A 14,788-nucleotide genomic window follows, 5' to 3' on the forward strand; every position below is an offset into this window, starting at 1 on the left:
TCCTTTCATGATAGTTCTTTGATTCAGAAAATGGACAGGTTGTAATGGTGGACCTTGATTGTCAATGAGTAGGGGCAGAGGAATGTGTGGAATTTTTTCATCGCCTTTAATAGATATCAATCGTAACACATGGAAAACAAAATGGATTTGTGCACTGTCCGGAAGTTGTAATTTGTATGCAACTGAACTAATCTATTATAATATGGTGAAAGGACCAAAATACATCATACCAAGTTTATGATTCTTCTGAAGGCTCACTAAGTGTTGTCTGTAAGGTTGGAGCTTCACCCAAACCTTTTCTCCAACACTAAAATTCATGTCAAGCCTTTGTTTGTCATCCTGTGTTTTCATGTGTTGTTGAGCTTGATGCAGATTATTCTTCAATTGAGTCAATAACATATCCATTTCTTGTAGAAATATTTCGATACTTGAGCTATCAGAGCTATTGGAGTTGTATCTAGTTAAAGTAGGTGGTTCTATGCTATAAATTGCATGAAATGGTTTCATTTTCAAGCAATTATGGTAGGACGTATTGTACCAATATTCATGATGTGAAATGGAGCTTGAAATCTGAAACACCGCAAGTACATTTCCAGGCATTGGTAAGCACTTCAGTTTGTCTATCAGTTTGTGGATGATATGCTGAGCTCATTACAAAGGTTGTGTCTTGCAACTAGAACAATTATTGCTAGAACTTACTAGTGAATACTTTACTCTATCACTCACAATATATTTTGGCATACCATGTAACTTGACTATAGAAGCCATGAATATTTCAGCAACTTGTATGCTTGTATAATCAGTTTTGAATGGATGGAAGTGAGAATAATTAGACAATCTGTCTATCACCACAAAAATCACTGTATATCCTTTTGAGGGAGGCAAGCTTGTTATAATGTCCATTGCAACATCTTCCCAAATCTGATTAGGAATAGGCAATGGTTGTAACAACCCACTAGGATGCGATTTTAGGTGCTTAGCTTGTTTGCAAATGCTGCAATTCTGTACAAATTGTTGAATGTCTTACTTCATATTAGGCCAATTGAATTCAGATCTATCATGATCTAGTTGCAATTAGTGCTTGTGTTATTGTATTTTTCAGGGTTCTTCATGATGCTCATGATGATAACCTGATTATTGGCTAAATAATGTTGGTTTCTGGATGGTGATGCTATATAGTTCTCCCTTATTGAACCAGTCTTCAAATTTGGTCCTTGATGTTTGATGTTGGCGTTATGCGACAATCATTCTTGTTATTTCACTTATGTCCATGGTGGTTAAGCTTGAAGATAGCTCTGTCATGGATGACTAAGTATTGTGTAACAATACTCAATAATCAGCAAGTAATAAACATAGAGGAAGAATAAAATTATAGTAGTCACAACAACTAATAAGGATTATGCACTTTTTTAAGTAATAAGGATTCTAGTACATACTACCAGATCTACCAGTATAGAAATATACTTTGCAGTAATGTAATTGGAAACTAGTATAAAATTTTAAGAGTAAGAAAAAAGGGATGAGGGAAGAATATTAGAGTAGGAGGGAGGGAAGACAGGACATAAGAATGAAGGGAATTTCTACATCATTCACACCCAATTCTCTCCCATTGGTTGATTATATTCTATTCCTTTCACTCCCTTTACACAAAATATTGCAGAAGAAAATTTGGTTGCTTTTCACCAGAGGTGTGCCTAATCACCATGTGTCCATTTGCTCTAACAAACTTTGCCTTATTCTTCTTTTGGCAGTGCTCTTTATTCTAGTCTGTTACGTTACTTCCCCCATTAAAAACAACATTGTCCTCAAGGTTGAATGTAGGATAATGTTTAACCATTGTATCAAAATCTTCAAGGTTGCTTCAAAATTATCTTGTTCTACCCATTGAATTAGCATTTGCAACACACGTTGGCCTCCTTTCAGGATAGTTCTTTGATTCAAAACATGGATAGGTTGTAACGTTGGAACTTGATTATCAATGAGTAGGGACAGAGGAATGTATAGAATTTTTTCACCGCCTTTAATAGTTATCAATTGTAACACATGGAAATCAAAATGGATTTCTACACTGTCTGGAAGTTGTAATTTGTATGCAACTGAACCAATCTATTATAATATGATGAAAGGACCAAAATACATCATGTCAAGTTTATGATTCTTTCGAAGGGTCACTAAGTGTTGTCTGTAAGATTGGAGCTTCACCCAAACCTTTTCTCCAATATTAAAATTCATGTCAAGCCTTTGTTTGTCATCCTGTGGTTTCATGTGTTATTGAGCTCAATGCAGATTATTCTTCAATTGAGTCAATAGCATATCCATTTCTTGTAGAATATTCTCGATATTTGAGCTACCACAACTATTGGAGTTGTATCTAGTTAAAGTAGGTGGTTCTCTGCCATAAATTGCACAAAATGGTGTCATTTTCATGCTATTATGGTAGGATGTATTGTACCAATATTCAGCCTATGGTAATGCAGTAACCCATGTCTTTGGAGCTTGAAATGTGAAAAACTGCAAGTACATTTCCAAGCATTGGTAAGCACTTCAGTTTGTCCATCCGTCTGTGGATGATAAGCTGAGCTCATTGCTAAGGTTGTGTCTTGTAGCTAGAACAATTGTTGCTAGAACTTACTAGTGAATACTTTATCTCTATCACTTACAATATATTTTGGTATACCATGTAACTTGACTATAGAAGCCATGAATATTTTAGCAACTTGTATGCTTGTATAATCAGTTTTCAATGGATGGAAGTGAGCATACTTAGACAATTGTCTATCACCACAAAAATCATTGTATATCCTTTTGAGAGAGGCAAGCTTGTTATAAAGTCCATTGCAACATTTTCCTAAATCTGATTAGGAATAGGAAATGATTGTAACAACCCACTAGGATGCGATTTTAGGTGCTTAGCTTGTTGGCAAATGCTACAATTCTGTACAAGTTGTTGAATGTCTTACTTCATATTAGGCCAATAGAATTCAGATTTGACTCTAAAAGTTGTTCTAGCAATTCCTAAGTGACCAACAATGGGAGAGCTATGATACTCCTTTAATATTTGTTGGATGAGCTCTGGCTTTGAGGGAACTACCAACCTTCCTTTCCAGTAAAGTAAATGGTCCTTGTGTGCAAAAAAAAACTCATTAAGTTGTTGATTGGCCTCACATGTTTGTAATTGTTGTTTCCAATTATCATCTGCATGTAAGGCATCTTTCAACTCTTGTAAAAATGTTGGTGTTGGGGATGACCAAGCCATGGTACAAGATCTTGATAGGGAATCTGCATGGGATGTTATTTTTGCCTGGTTTATATTCAATTTTGAAATCATAACCCATAAATTTGTGTAGCCAATTCTATTGTTCTGGAGTTTGAATAGTTTGACCAGTCAAATGTCCTAAACTTTTTTTATTTGTCTTGATAATAAGGTGATGGCCTAATAGATAGTGCCTGAATTTGGCCAAGGCTTCTATAATGGCATACAACTCTATACAATTAGCTGATTGTTTCTACATTCTGGAATTCAACTTCTTGGGAAAATAAGCAATAGGATGCTTGCTTTGACTCAAAACTGCGCCCACACCAGTTTCTTATGCATCAATTTCTAATGTGAGTGGCTGCTGAAAGTTGGATAGTGCTAGTATCGGTGCAATAGTGACTAGTTTTTTAATACATTGAAGGAAATTTGTGCTTCTTTTGACCATGAAAAAGCATATTTCTTTAGAAAATTAGTCAATGGATTTGCTTGATGTTTCTAGGTTTTGGCCAATTCATTATATCTTACACTTTAATCATATCCATAGTCACACCCTGACTAGAAACTGTGTGCCCCAAGTAAACAACCTATTGTGTGCCAAAAGTGCATTTTGACAGTTTCGCATACAAAATATTGGCATGTAGTGTTTGCAAAACTGCTTCTAGATTATGCAAATGTGAAGACGAACTTGGGGTGTACACCAAGATGTCATCATAAAATACCATAACACACTTCCTTTGTAATCTTTGAAACACTTGATTCATTAATTGTTGAAATGTAGCTGGAGCATTTGTCAGGCCAAAGGGCATGACCAACCACTCATTATGTCCTTGATGATTTCTAAATGCATTTTTGTGTCTATCATCCAGTTTGATCAATATTTGATGGTAGCCAGGCCTCAAGTCCAATTTAGAGAAAAGTTGAGCACCAAATAGTTCATCCAATAATTCATCCACATTTGTCATTGGATAAGTTATCCTTAATAGTAATGGCATATAATGCCCTATAGTCTGTACAAAATCTTCAGGAACCATCTTTCCTTTTCAACAAAAAGAATAGGTGATGAGAATGGACTCGTGCTAGATTGGATGATGCCTTCTTGTAACATGTCATGCACCATTTTTTCAATCTAAGATTTTTGGTTGTGGGCATATTGTTAAGGCTTAACCTTGATAGAGTTTCTACCATCCAACAAGACCAATAGGTTTTTTAAACACCTCTCTCTAATTATGAAGCAATATGGCCAATTCTGATGCCATGTTCTAATTGATGGCAGAAAAGTCATCTTGGCTAACATTGTGTTCTTGATCTTGCACAACAAACAACTCATCAATTGCATCAGTGTGGTGCATTCTTTTAATATGATGAAATTGTGATGCTTGTGGTTTATCTCCCTGTATGGTAATGAATTTACCATTAAGCAAGAATTTGAAAGCTAATGAGCTATAATCAACAACATGAGGGCCAAGTGTAGCTAACCAAGTTGCTCCCAGAATCAAATCATCCTCTACCACAGACAATAGATAAACCGGGACCTATAATTTATAGCCCCGAACTTCAACCATTAATTCAAGAATGATGCCCTCAACAACCATAGAATAGCCATTGTCAACCATGACCTGAAGCCGGGGTGGAGGTTCCACTATTAAATTCAGAAAGTGTGCAATTCTTGGCTGCAGAAAATCATCTGAACTTCCAATGTCTTGGAGTATCTTGACAAAATAACCATTGATTTTTCCTTGAAACGTTAGTGCATTAAACGATAAGTGATGACTATCATCTGTGTGAATTGACAAGGTTTCAATCAATTTTATCTCATCCATATGCTCCACTAGTATAGGCTCATAATTTGTTTATAATATCATGAAGTGCCTATTAGGACATATATGTTTAGGAGTGAATTTTTCATCACATGTGTAGCATAGTCCTTTTTCTCTATGGATTTTGCATTTCTGTCTGAGTCATTTTTTTTATTGGAGTAGTGGAATTGGTTTGAAAAGAATACTGAGGTGTTGGTAGGAGTGGTGGTTGAGAGTTGTGAATTTTTGGGTATGGAGGGTTAGTGTATGTTGGGTATGGTTTGTAATTGTATTTTTGTTTTTGATTGTATTTTTCCTCAAACAATTTGACCAGTGCTACTACTTTCAGTAATGTCAAAGGACTTTGAGCTCCCACATATATTTTGATATCATGTTTAAGTATAGTGATAAAACAATCTAACATAGCATCAGTGCTCACCCCATAAATTCTGTTTGTCGGGGCCATGAATTCTAGATAATAGTCATTAATAGAGTTTTGTTGTGTTAATTTGAATAGAGTAGATCTAGGACAATCATAAGGGTATGGGCCAAACTCCAATTCTAGAGCCTTGGTGAATGATTTTCAAGTTTGAAAGGGTTGAGTGCAGGTAATCATTTGGAACCAAGGAACCACTTCCTTTTCTGAATGAATGGCATCAATGGTGATTCTATGTTCATCAGGTGTATCATAGAAATAAAAAAAATATTTTGCCTTAAATATCCATTGTAATACCTCATTACCATCAAATCTAGGAAATTCAACTTTGACATTCCTTACTTGAAATGGTGGTTTAGTCCATTTTGGAGATTATGATGGAGGGGTAGGTGGTCTTGTGTTGTGATGCTTGATCAGCTCCTTGAGCTCATCTATTGTAGCTTCGATCTTCTGAAAATGAGTATTGTTGTCTTGATCCCATTTTTCCAAGAGACTAACAATTTGTTTCAGATCTCTAATATATGTACTCATCTCCTTCATACGAGTGTTATCAGCCATTGTTGTGGGTGAATGAAAGCACCAATGTAATAGTACTCAACAATCAGCAAGTAGTAAACATAGAGGAAGAATAAAATGATAGTAGTCACAACAACTAATAAGGATTTTGCATTTTATTTTGTACATACTATTATATCCATCGATACATAAATATACTTGCAGTAATGGGATTGGAAACTGGTACAGAATTTTAAAAGAAAGAAAAAGGGGGATGATGGAAGAATATTAGAGTAGAAGGGAGGGAAGAAAGGACAGAAGAATGAAGGAAATTTCTACATCATTCACACCCAATTCTCTCTCATTGGTTAATTATATTCTATTCATTTCACTACCTTTACACAAAATACTGCAGCTGAGAATTTGGTTGCTTTTCACGTGAGCTGTGCCTCATAGCCACGTGTCCATTTGCTCTAACAAACTTTGGCTTATTCTTCTTTTGGCAGTGCTCTTTATCCTAGTTTGTTACACATTGTTTGCTTTTGTCCATGGTGGTTAAGCTTTAAGATAGCTTCTATCATAGATGGTTAAGCGTTGTTATCTTTATCTTCTTTAAAAAAAATTCTTAGAGCTTTCAAAGCTCATCATTGATCGTTAATCAATTCATCTTCTTCAATGTATTTTGCTTAGAGCTTGCAAACTTACCATTGATCAATCCATTTCAGATTTCATCAACATTTGCAACCACTTGAAGTTAAGTTTGGGGAAGTTCATATAATTATTATGTTTACTTTAATTTCATTTTTAAAGGGATTATTTGGAACAAGCTTAAAGCTTAGTACGCTTTAGTTTGAGGGGGTATTTGAATATCTCATATTATGATGATCATATATTAGATTTGGTAAGAATATCTTGGAAGATCTCTTAGGATAGAGATTTCTTTATTTTATCATAATATGATTTGTTTCTTATTTAACTAGAAGTTTGTTATTAGTATAAATATGATTTAATAGTAGGTCTTTTGTATCATCAAAATAAATACAATATCATCATATTACCATTCATATTATTATTAATACAATTTACTTTTTTTTTTTAGCATTCTCCCTTCTTATTTACCTCAATCCTATCATTTTAGCATATAGGGCACTTCATTTTTCAAAAAAAGGAATTAATTGTAGGAGTTGGTCATCAAATGTAGATATACAAATAACAACGGTAGACAATTTTTTTGTATATATTAGATGACGTTGCCATATAGATAAAAATATAATCATAAAACTGAGAAAGCCATCAAAATAATTATAATACTCTAATAATGTCAAAGCTTTGAAGATTCTGCAGATACATATACATAAAGCTAACTAGACCAATTACAAATGCATGGCCACTCATGTCAAGAACATGATGAGTATAGCATCTTCCTCTCATTTCTCAATAACGGTGAAACTAACTGTACCACCAACAGAATAACTGGTGCTACCACTAGAATCTATCAATACCTCAATAATTGACATGACATAAATTTCAATGTCTCTGATGTATGTAGTAGGATTGATATGTCTCTTGGAATTTGTGCATCATTAGTCCTTATAAGATAGAAAAAATAAATCACAGGAAGAGAACAATATATCTATCTAGAAAAGATATGGTCTTATTTGGTCGGCATTTCTGTCCTTTTGGTTCTTCTTCCATTAATTTTGCTGCCCCTTTATTTATTCATCCATCTTCAATGGTCACTTTAATCTGATGGACTAGGAACCAATCTATTCTTATGCCACCAATTTTGCGTAGCTGTGATTTTTCTTGCTAATGCTTCAGAACTTTTTGTCCGATTCTAATTCTTGTCTAGAATTCCTTATCTACTGTAAAAGCTAAATCAGGAAAATGTTAAAAAGAAGGGTTAGGGCTGATGAAGCATATATTAATACATTGAAAATGACTATCATAGCTATTATTTTATGGAAAGTGACATGGTTAGTTGTTATTATCACCATTTATTTTTTATAGCTCATTCTAAATAATGGAAATATACTATAGAACAAAATATGTTGTAGGGTCACGTTCTCAGATCTGAATCCATATTATTTTTTACTGATTAATATTTTACTGATTTTTTAAGCAAATTATATCATGTAATAATCACAGATTTTTGTTTTTGTCAAAAATCACACAGAACATGTTATTAAACCGTGTAAAATGATTTAGAGAATTTGTAAATTGAATAGAAAAACTATTAAACAAATATATATATATATATATATATATATATAAACCTACATATACACATATGTATAAATAAGTAGATACATATACATGCATATATATAGATATATATGGGTAACATATAGTTTTAATATGAGGCAGGATGTGAGAGCTTACAACTTGTTTGCAGTTTTGTAGGGCAGCTCAGTGAATTTAATATTAATGAAAGGAACAAAAGTTGTTGCTGAATCCATAAGGATGAAGAAACTTTTGTCGTTGATCTTCTGCTTCCCAGAAATGACTACCTATGTCCTGAAAATGAAGTTTTTTATTTTAGTTAATTATAATACGAAAATGATGTTTTTGACAGAATAGCAGAAGAAGAAATCACTGTTTTTTATTTGTAAAAATGTATTATTCTTTACAATTTGATCCATTTATACCTCAAATAAGACATTTGGCTTCTGCCCTTGAAGAAAAACTGAAGTTGAATTATCCAAAAGATATTCAGTATTAGGAGTTGGAGAAATGGTTGTGTGGATCATGGTGTTGGTTGTATTAGAAAAACTTGTTACTTGGTTGGTGCTGTTGCATTGTTGCACAGATTGTAGTGGTGATTGTGATGCAATGTTATTCAATTTCTGAAAAATTCAAAGAGATCAAGTTAATTTCATTATTACACTTATTAATTTCAGTCACCTATATACATATACATATACATATACATATACATATACATATACATATACATATACATATACATATACATATACATATACATATACTCACCTCTGGTCTAACCAAAAGGGTGTCTAGGTCTGTTGCCATGTCATAGAACATGGGGTTTGCAGAAGCAAGCTTCATTGACAAAAACTGCAGAAGATAAGATATAATTAACTTGTTAGATTACACATATATGTAATAAATTTTTTTGAATAATTAGAAAAAAATTACTTAGATATATATTGGTGATACCTCAACTTGATTTTGTAAAGATTGAACATAATTGATTATTTCATCCAGCATAAGGGCCTTTCCAGTCAACTATGTACAATAAACCAAATAAATGAAGCTGTCAGAACTCAAAAGAGCCAGGAAGAAACATGCATACAAATGTACCAAGTACCAACCAAAATATATAAGCTAAGAGACAAAGAAATGAAGTTTTACCTTATCACATCCTGGTACAAGTCTTTGCAACATCTTCATCCTTTCACTTATTTTCTCTCTTCTAACCTGAAATTCATTTTTTGTTTAAAACGAGACATTGTAGATACCTCTAGAGAGTAAAAATCATTTTTATTATTGGAGAGACAAGTGACACACAGTAACAAACAAAAGACAATATGTAACAACACTTTTATTTATAAAAAGAATTAAACATGTGTCTCTCTATTAAGGGAGTGGATCCTTATTCAAATCTAAGGGCATTTTAGAAATTTGGGTATCCAAGTAGATATGTCATATTTAACACATTAATTAGATGAGTGGGGACCCTTAGATATAATTATAAGTTGTTACAAAGTATTATACCCTTTCAGCAAGGCTGTGGCTATCAGTTGCTTGACCCCTTCTTGCTCTAACGTGGATATACCCCTTTGGGGGCTCTTCTGAACTTTTCTTCTGATCTTTCTTTACTGCTTTTGGCTTTACCTCTCCTTTCACCCCACCATTGTTGCTCTTCCTCTGTCTCTTGTTTTTCCCTTCAGTTGTATCCTATAACAATTCACAAAATAATGAGACCAAAGTAATTAAATTAATAAGATGAACAAATTTTGGTTATAACATATGGACATATTATATTCATGGTTTTAAATTGTTTGTACCATTACAGTTGTGTTATGTTTACTATAATTGTGAGAAGTTGCTGGAAAAATATGGTTGATGCTACTGTAATTATGGTGGTGATACGATTGTGAAACTCTTGCAATAGTACTATTGTGACTGCAAATTATGATTATACAACACTAATCAAACATTTATTTCATTAGATAGGGTTAAGCTACATGCATCGAATGATGTCATAATGTTTTATTGTAAATCATAAATCATTTGATAAAGCCAAAGTAGAAACCATTGTAGCTAAAATCTACCTTAGATTGAGGGTTACTCAAGGAAGATACACTTCTGATTCTCCTTTTCTTCACCATAGGGGTCATCTTTTGAGTAACCTGTTCACCAGTTTCAAGCTTGTCCACTACCATGGAGGACTGAGGACTAATGTTTTTGGTCACAGAAGGTTCATTGTCAGTGATAGTAATCTTGGAGCTTTGATCCAAACTGCTAATCTCATGATTTGTGACATCAAAAGAGGTTTTTTGATGAAGATGAAACTGAGAATTAGGTAAACCAGTGTTTATATTGGGAAAAAACGATGATGAGTCAACAAGAAAAGGAACATATTGGTATGAAAAAGCAGCCATATTATTTTGAGAACTGTGGCTATTGGTTTGATTATGCAAGTTATGAAGAAAGTGATGGAAGAAAAGGAGGCAGTGTTCTTGTGCAGTGAGGACTCTAGAAAAGTTGGTCTATGACAAAAACTAAAAGGACCTGGTCTATATATAAAGATCTGGCATCTGGGTGCATAAAATAAAATACTGAAATGTTTAAGGCAGTAATTACTTCCCAAGCAGAGGCAGTACATTTGACTGGTCTATTATCATCAACTTGAATCTTATCTCTCAGTCCAGTGATGATAGTAAATGTGCTCAAATCAGTGATGGTAAGCAAAACTGTTATGTAAATAATTAGATTAGATGCTGACAAATTTTTTAAAAAAACTCACTTGGTATAGGAGTTTCTATATATTATTCATCTCATATTTAATTATTATTAATTTTTAAATACAAGTAGAAAATAAAGTATATCCCCATACTAAAAAATAAATTATCTTCTCCAACTACTCAAATCATTGTATGTGTCTTATTTTTTTTAGTTATTAGAAATATTTTGTAGAAAATGATTGAATAAGACACATGTCATGATTTGAGTGAGTGAAAGAGATAATTTATTTTCTAATATGAGAAGAAAGTTTATTCTCATATAAGTAATCTAAAAGAATGTTAGATAATGTATATAAATTTTTATTTACATTTTTGTATCTATACTATTATATAAAGGCAAAATAAGTCTAAGGGGTATATAGGTAATTGAACAAACATAATTTTTATATCTCATCGTTACCCTTACTACTATATAAATGCAAAATATGCCTAAAGGGCATTCAGGTAATTGAACATGTATAATTTTATTTAATTTCATTTATATGATTATTTTATGTTACTTTTTAAATAGAGAACATATTATGTACTTTGAAACGCTCAAAAACTAAATATCTTAACCTTTTTATTCCATATTCTCTGTTTCAAAGATTATCTTGTGTTCATCTTTGATCCAGTTTTTTCAAATAAGGAATATCATACTTTTAAATAAGTATCAAAATACAATCAAATTAAATATTAAAGATTTATTCTTTCTTAGAAGATATTTCTTTTCTAATAATTTATATCATATAGACTTATAGAAACTCTACTCTTAATCCCAAACTATAGCCAAAATTATAATGTCATGTATAATTAAATACAAAATGTGATATCATACTCTAAAATTAAATATTCAATATTAAAAAATAAGAATACGGCTCGACAGACATAAAGTGTCTGTCAAATGCTAGTAAGTATAACACTTTCACTTACAAAATCAAAAGTCTATAATAATCATACTAGAAAATTATTTATACTTTCTTTTTAATTATCTATTTTGGTCCCTCATGTTTTTTTTATCTTAACAACTTAGTCCATAATAATTTTAAATTACTAATTTAGTCTCTAACAATTTCAATGCCGAACTATGTTAACAACTAATTATTTATACTTTCTTTTCTAAAATTAAGAGTAATTATCTATTTTGCTCCCTCCAGTTTTTTTTATTTTAACAACTTAGTCTATAATAATTTTAAATTACTACTTTAGTCTCTAACAGTTTCAATGTGAAACCATGTTAACAACTTAGTGCATAATAATTTTATTAGTTAACGTTAACAGTTTGACCTACCTATACTATTAACTACTTATGACATGACCATATGTCTTTTATTCAACTTGACGAGTCCAAACATGTCACTATAATGTATCCTTTTTTTTTTAACAATAATCATTTTTCAAAACGATGCTGTTCTGGCTTTCTTCTTTCATCCTAAGTTTTTTCTTCTATTGAACCTCACTTCTTTGAAACCATCTCAAACCAAGAGTTTCATTAGGCAGAGAATGTTTGTTTTTCCATTAGATGGAACAAGTATTGGCTCTTCATTAGATAGAAGAAGTGTTGACTCTTTTTCATCAGAAGAAGACCATTAAACATATAAAGTCTTGAGAGTCCATTAGACGATGACCTTTGTCTTCAAATAGACACAAGTACACGGGATCATTATCTCTCAGATGCTTTAGAAGATGGCACAATTTTTAGTTGTCTTTTAGGGATCTTATGTTCCTTATGTATCATTTGCTGCACATTTGATATGATAAGTTAGGAAAATTCATATTGTTTATTCCAATTTTTTGTTTGTTATCCATCAAAACCTAGGTAAATGAACATCAAATGTGTCTTGAGACTTAACATGTATATCTTAGGTCAATTGTTAGGGACTAAGATGAATAATTTAAAATTACTAGGGATTAAGTTGGACGGAAGGACTAAGTGGTTCCATATTAAAATTGTTGAAGATTAAATTAACAATTTAAAATTATTATGGACTAATTTAGTAAGATCAACAAACATGAAGGACCAAAATGGATAATTATTCTAAAATGAAAGTTCTCTTAAAAATTATCAAATTTGATTTTAGTAACATAAGAGATTATAACTAACTTTTTGTGTAGTTTGGTGGTGACTGATAAATCTTACTTGACAAAGTTGGTTCACATCCATGCCAACTACATTTTTAGCCATTTGATCGAGTAGTCGTTCACTACGTCAGAGTTGTCGTTCAACAACACTTATTTTAGATGTATAACAGTGCTTTCAGACGCTTTCTTTTTTACCGTAGTAGTATATGGTCATCATTAACAGTGTTTCACAAATGTTGTTGTATTGATTATATACCACAATACAACACACAAAAAGCGCTGTCATATAGTGCATAATACAACATCACATCATCCACAAAGCGCTGTCATATAGTGTATCAATAAAACATCACATCGTCCACAAAGCGTTGTCCTATAGTCTTACATAAACAATGCATTTTATAGGTCTTATTAACACCACTTATTGTTGCGCTATTGAAGTTCATATATTTAACATCGCAATAACAAAAAAGTGTTGTTGTATTATTCCTAAATTTTCTCAAAAAACACCTTAATACAACATCATATCACACACATAGCGTTGTTGTATTAATAATGTACAACAACGCTTTCTATAAAAAGTATTGTTGTAGTTATCCTTTACTACAGCACATGTCATGGCTTCCCCTAGAATTCGTTGTTGATTTGTATAAATTAATATCTACATATACATTTATTAGTAAAACAGACATTCTCAATAACACAAACATTTATACATTCTGAACAACACAAACACATTAATACATGTCAGAAGTTTGTTTTATTAAACATCAATAAAATATAAAATAAACAATGAATATCATGTCAATTATATTTTGATAGAATACATAATTACAAATAAAAAAATTACACAAATTATAAAGAAAATAATATTATACAAATTACGAACAATCAAAATTAAGCTATAATTATACAAAGACTACTTGCATCTACTTTTTCCTTTTCTTTGATTGTTTTTGTCTTGTAGGGTCATCCTTGTTTGGAGGAGCATATTGATTTACCCAATGCCCTTCATCGTGATCATCTCTTGTATATAAATCATCATTTGTGGCTGGTCCGCTCTCACATGACTAATATGTCCCAAAAAAGGATCATCTTCATCAATATCTTCATATTCTTGGTCATCAATATTATTGACGATTATTTTGTTAGTTAAAAGAACAATAGATCATTTCATATCAGTTGGGTCACTAACATAGAATACTTGTTGAGCTTGTGATGCTAGAATAAATGGATCATCTTTATATTCTGTTCTATTAAGATCCACTTGCATGAACTCTAACTCATCAACTCGGAAGTCATTGTTGTTATCCACCCACATACAATAAAAGACCGACATCCGAAACATTGTGTAATCCAATTCCCAGATGTGTGCAATCACTCATAAGTATGACATGTTCACATATATTGGGTTTCTATCTTTAGCACTTGACATGTGTAAAGTTCGAGCAACAAGAGTCACACCACTATTTTGCATTTTACTTTGATCATCTTGATTTTTCGTATAAAATATGAACTCATTAATTAGGTAACCAGTGTAGGATAAGACATAGAGGCTTGGACCATTGACTAACCATTTCAATCTTTCAAAAACCGAATGTGCATTTATATTCAACTCCTCATCAATGTGATTTTTTAGCCACTTTATGAAACACCGATTATGCTCTTTGGAAATCCAATTTTCATTCTTACTTGGGAAACACTTTCTTAGCGTCTCTTTGTGTGTTTCAACATATGGCTCAACCTCGTCGGC

The 14,788-nt window shown here is 32.2% G+C and overlaps 1 protein-coding gene across 4 annotated transcripts; it reads right to left on the bottom strand.

Moving 5' to 3' along the window:
* Positions 1 to 7,270: 7,270 nt before the first annotated feature.
* LOC109337548 (transcription factor bHLH137-like) lies at positions 7,271 to 10,727 on the bottom strand. 4 transcript variants are annotated; one of them, XM_019574549.1, is made up of 9 exons: positions 10,282 to 10,726; positions 9,722 to 9,904; positions 9,359 to 9,424; positions 9,164 to 9,232; positions 8,978 to 9,061; positions 8,773 to 8,829; positions 8,632 to 8,742; positions 8,366 to 8,500; positions 7,271 to 7,857 (listed from the first exon to the last, which is right to left on the bottom strand). In XM_019574549.1, the coding sequence occupies exons 1-8, from the start codon at positions 10,609 to 10,611 to the stop codon at positions 8,408 to 8,410; spliced, it is 993 nt and encodes a 330-aa protein (XP_019430094.1). In that variant the 5' UTR covers positions 10,612 to 10,726; the 3' UTR covers positions 7,271 to 7,857; positions 8,366 to 8,407. The 4 variants fall into 4 exon arrangements, with proteins under 4 accessions (XP_019430094.1, XP_019430092.1, XP_019430091.1 ...); XM_019574547.1 differs by having other exon boundaries at positions 7,271 to 7,848; positions 8,632 to 8,829; positions 10,282 to 10,727; XM_019574546.1 differs by having other exon boundaries at positions 7,271 to 7,863; positions 8,632 to 8,829; positions 10,282 to 10,727.
* Between the last annotated feature and the right edge of the window lie 4,061 nt (positions 10,728 to 14,788).

The sequence above is a fragment of the Lupinus angustifolius genome, unplaced genomic scaffold (genome assembly GCF_001865875.1).
Source record: "Lupinus angustifolius cultivar Tanjil unplaced genomic scaffold, LupAngTanjil_v1.0 Scaffold_8_73, whole genome shotgun sequence".
NCBI classification, from domain to species: Eukaryota; Viridiplantae; Streptophyta; class Magnoliopsida; order Fabales; family Fabaceae; genus Lupinus; species Lupinus angustifolius.

What these genes read in the sequence shown, in the direction of transcription:
- LOC109337548 (XM_019574547.1), bottom strand. Translation starts at nt 10,611, where the DNA reads ATGGCTGCTTTTTCATACCAATATGTTCCTTTTCTTGTTGACTCATCA. An exon ending in GCCACAGCCTTGCTGAAAGG is followed by an intron (nt 9,425 to 9,721) that starts GTATAATACTTT and finishes AATGAATTTCAG; the next exon opens with GTTAGAAGAGAGAAAATAAG. An exon ending in CCCTTTTGGTTAGACCAGAG is followed by an intron (nt 8,830 to 8,977) that starts GTGAGTATATGT and finishes TGAATTTTTCAG; the next exon opens with AAATTGAATAACATTGCATC.